We start from the raw sequence: 3,151 nt of genomic DNA on the forward strand, positions 1-3,151 counted from the left end.
TGTGTGTGTGTGTGTGTGTGTGTGTGTGTGTCAGTGTGTGTGTGTGTGTGTCTGTGTGGAGTGCATGTTTGGAGATGAAGGGACAGTGTGATGCTGGAGTCAGACCAGGATGAGCACAAAGTTTGGAGCACCTCTGAAGGACTGAGGGTGTCGTGGTTTGTGTGAGTACCTGTTGTAGCAGTGTGTGTGTGTGTGTGTCTGTGTGGAGTGCATGTTTGGAGATGAAGGGACAGTGTGATGCTGGAGTCAGACCAGGATGAGCACAAAGTTTGGAGCACCTCTGAAGGACTGAGGGTGTCGTGGTTTGTGTGAGTACCTGTTGTAGCAGTGTGTGTGTGTGTGTGTGTGTGTGTGTGTGTGTGTGTGTGTGTGTGTAAATTACACAGGGACAGTTTGGGGGTGGGAGTGTCTTTTTTTTCTCGAGTTAATTCTGTAAAAATGTGAAAATTTGAATATTTTTTCGTATTTTTCTCATCATGTTTGACATCTATAGATCTAAACATTCAGTCCATCAGTTCACAAAACTGAACAAACTCCATAGAGCTCCTCAATGCTCCAATCATCATCATCATCATCATCATCATCATCATCATCATCATCAGTGGCAAAGATGGAGATCTTATAGAGAAATAAATCAACCTATAATTCAACATTCTGGTAAAACTGAGATTTTGACAGATAAAAGTTAAACCCAGAGTTTGATGAGGACCACTTGTTCCGGACCTTTGACCCGGTCCACAAAGCCCCAGGTTTGAATGTAAAGTTTGAGGAGCCCTGCTCTCAGCTCAGGGGGGTCTCATCAGAGTGGGCTTCAGGGCAGCAGCTCGCCATCAGACGCGCTGCTGAGGAACGCGCGGTCCTGCACTTGCAGGAAGGAGTACATGAGGACAGCGGCGCACGCACGCGCACCTCATCATTACGATACTATCCAAATTGCGGCACGCACGCGCCGCTCCGCACCGACAGACGCTGCAGCTCCGTGTGTACCTGAGCGCGCGCGCCTTTTCGGTGGGCTTCTGTCTAGGGGGGACGCAGTCTGGAGCTCATGCACCTGTCGGATGTGGCGCTTTGAAAGACGGCAGGCAGGGAGGAGAGGGGATGGAGGAGGAGGAGAAGGGGGAGGAGGAGGAGGAGGAGGAGGAGGACAGAAAAGACAGATGCAGTGGGGAAAAATCAAAAATATAAAAGGAGGGACATCAGCTCCACCTTACCTTGAAAGGGAACATAGGACATGTTCCAGCAGCATCGGACGGTGCGGCTCTGCGGCTCTCGGTGCTCAGAAGTAACGGCGGCAGCAAATTACAAATAAATCTGGGAGAAAATAAATAAAAATAAAATAAAATAAAAAAGCACGCGGTTTACTCTGCTGTTTACAGACGCAGGAGGAGCAGGAGGAGAGGCCAATATTCCGCTGTTATAAAAACTGGCTTCATAATCCACGACCGCCTCTGAGAGCGCCCGGCGCGAGGTGCGTAAAACCCAGGATGCAGGGATTTATGTGTGTCTGCGAGCGTGCGTGCGTGTGTGTGTGTGTGTGCACGCTGCTGCTGAGGTGTGAGGGTGAAGCACGAGTGGCTGTGTGTGCGCGCGCGCGTGTGCGAGAGGAAAAAACAGGGGGGTGGATGGTTGCGCGCGCGCGTGCTTGCCGGTGTGTGGGCGCGCGCCGGTTTGCCAATAATCTCCGAACGATTTTTTTTTTTTTTTTTTTTTTTTTTTGCTTTTAACATTTCTGAGCTCGCCTCCCAGAATAGAGCTGCTGTTTTTTTATTTTAAATTTAAAACATAAAAAAGTATCAATTCTCTGCTTCAGGATAGAATGTGCGTGTGCGCGCGCGCGCAAAGCCACTGATATAATTCACTCAGCCCACCCTGAGTGAATAAAAGATATTTGAGGCGACATTAGATGTATTTAACAGCTCTTTTCGGTGTGAAACCTTAATATATTTACATTATTTTCACTCTCAGCCAAAATAAATAAACAATAAATAAAAGCTGAAGCAGAATAGCTGCATGATAACGGGATTACACTGCATGTTTGGGCTTACATAATCAGATTAAAACAAGTGTGTAGGCTAATAAAACAAGCCCAAACGTCATTTTCTAACAATGTTCTTAAATCACACAAATGTGTCAAAAAATATGTTTCAAAATCTCGAATATTTGCAGTTTTACTCCATAAACAATCATTTTTATTGCAGTGTGGCAAATTTTTCTTTTGGAGACTTCATTTTTAAATGTATTTTATTTCTAATAAATCTGAATTACAAATTAAATATGTAGTTTTTGGTATTAAACATATATATTTCTATCTTACCAATAAACTTAAATACTTAAAGAGAAAATTTGTTTAAAAAATCGTTAATGTTGTGTATGTTCAGTTAGTGAATTGTTATTTTGATATATTTTCTTCGATATATTAATATATTTATTGCGTCACACAGATTTGTAAAAGACAAATTTGACGTTTTCTGTTAATAGTTTTTTACCCACCTGTTGAAAACATCAAAACTTCTTTCTCTGGTTCTAACAAGCCGCTAAAACAAAATCAATCAGCAAACATTCAGTCCATGTCCTTATTTGAAACTCCAGAGTGTTCTTCGGTAGAAAAATAAAGTTAAAAATGGTTAAAATTACACAAAAGCTGCCAAAACGGTAAGAAACTGTGGAACCAAAATGGCGCGGCTGCTAGCTTGTGCTGCCTTTGCGTCGCGTGGGGGAAAGTAGAAACGACGAAGCTAGCGCAGCGTTGTTGCTAAATCACTTTAAATGAAGTAGATTTGAACGTTTTTGGAACTGAGTTAACGCTTTGTACTTTCGTAAAGTCGAAAATATACATAAATAAGTTAATTTTTTATATCAAACTTATTCGTGTTGGGTTTGAGTTTGCTAAACCTCTCAAAGTAACGTAATAGCACCGAACACATCACACTGTTGAACATGTAGGTAAGTCTGAAAGGTTTGTCCTTATTCTGTGTTCAGACCATTTAACAAACAAACCAGCCCGTCCAACGGAACCTTTTAAACCGTGTCTTTCTCTAACTGCTTAATTTCCGATGCACACGTGAAGGCAGCACGGAGCAGCCGTTGCTGCCTTGAAGATGCTGAGGTTTTGTCGCCATCTTGTGGGCAAAAGATTTACCTGCAGTTTTTT

General features: G+C 42.9%; 1 protein-coding gene across 2 annotated transcripts in view; it reads right to left on the bottom strand.

The window, feature by feature from the left end:
- syngap1b (synaptic Ras GTPase activating protein 1b) overlaps positions 1–2,694 on the bottom strand; it is a 222,439-nt gene extending 219,745 nt beyond the window's left edge. The window contains exons 1-3 of one of the 2 annotated variants that reach the window (XM_014023448.1): positions 2,491–2,694; positions 1,212–1,311; positions 988–1,066 (exon numbers count right to left, since the gene is read on the bottom strand). In XM_014023448.1, coding sequence (XP_013878902.1) covers positions 988–1,066; positions 1,212–1,226 — 94 coding nt within the window. In that variant the 5' untranslated portion in view covers positions 1,227–1,311; positions 2,491–2,694. Of the gene's footprint in view, positions 1–987; positions 1,067–1,211; positions 1,496–2,490 lie in introns of those variants that run through there. The other variant, XM_014023447.1, reaches the window with a different exon arrangement.
- Positions 2,695–3,151: the final 457 nt, after the last annotated feature.

The sequence above is a fragment of the Austrofundulus limnaeus genome, unplaced genomic scaffold (assembly GCF_001266775.1).
Source record: "Austrofundulus limnaeus strain Quisiro unplaced genomic scaffold, Austrofundulus_limnaeus-1.0 Scaffold370, whole genome shotgun sequence".
NCBI lineage: Eukaryota > Metazoa > Chordata > Actinopteri > Cyprinodontiformes > Rivulidae > Austrofundulus > Austrofundulus limnaeus.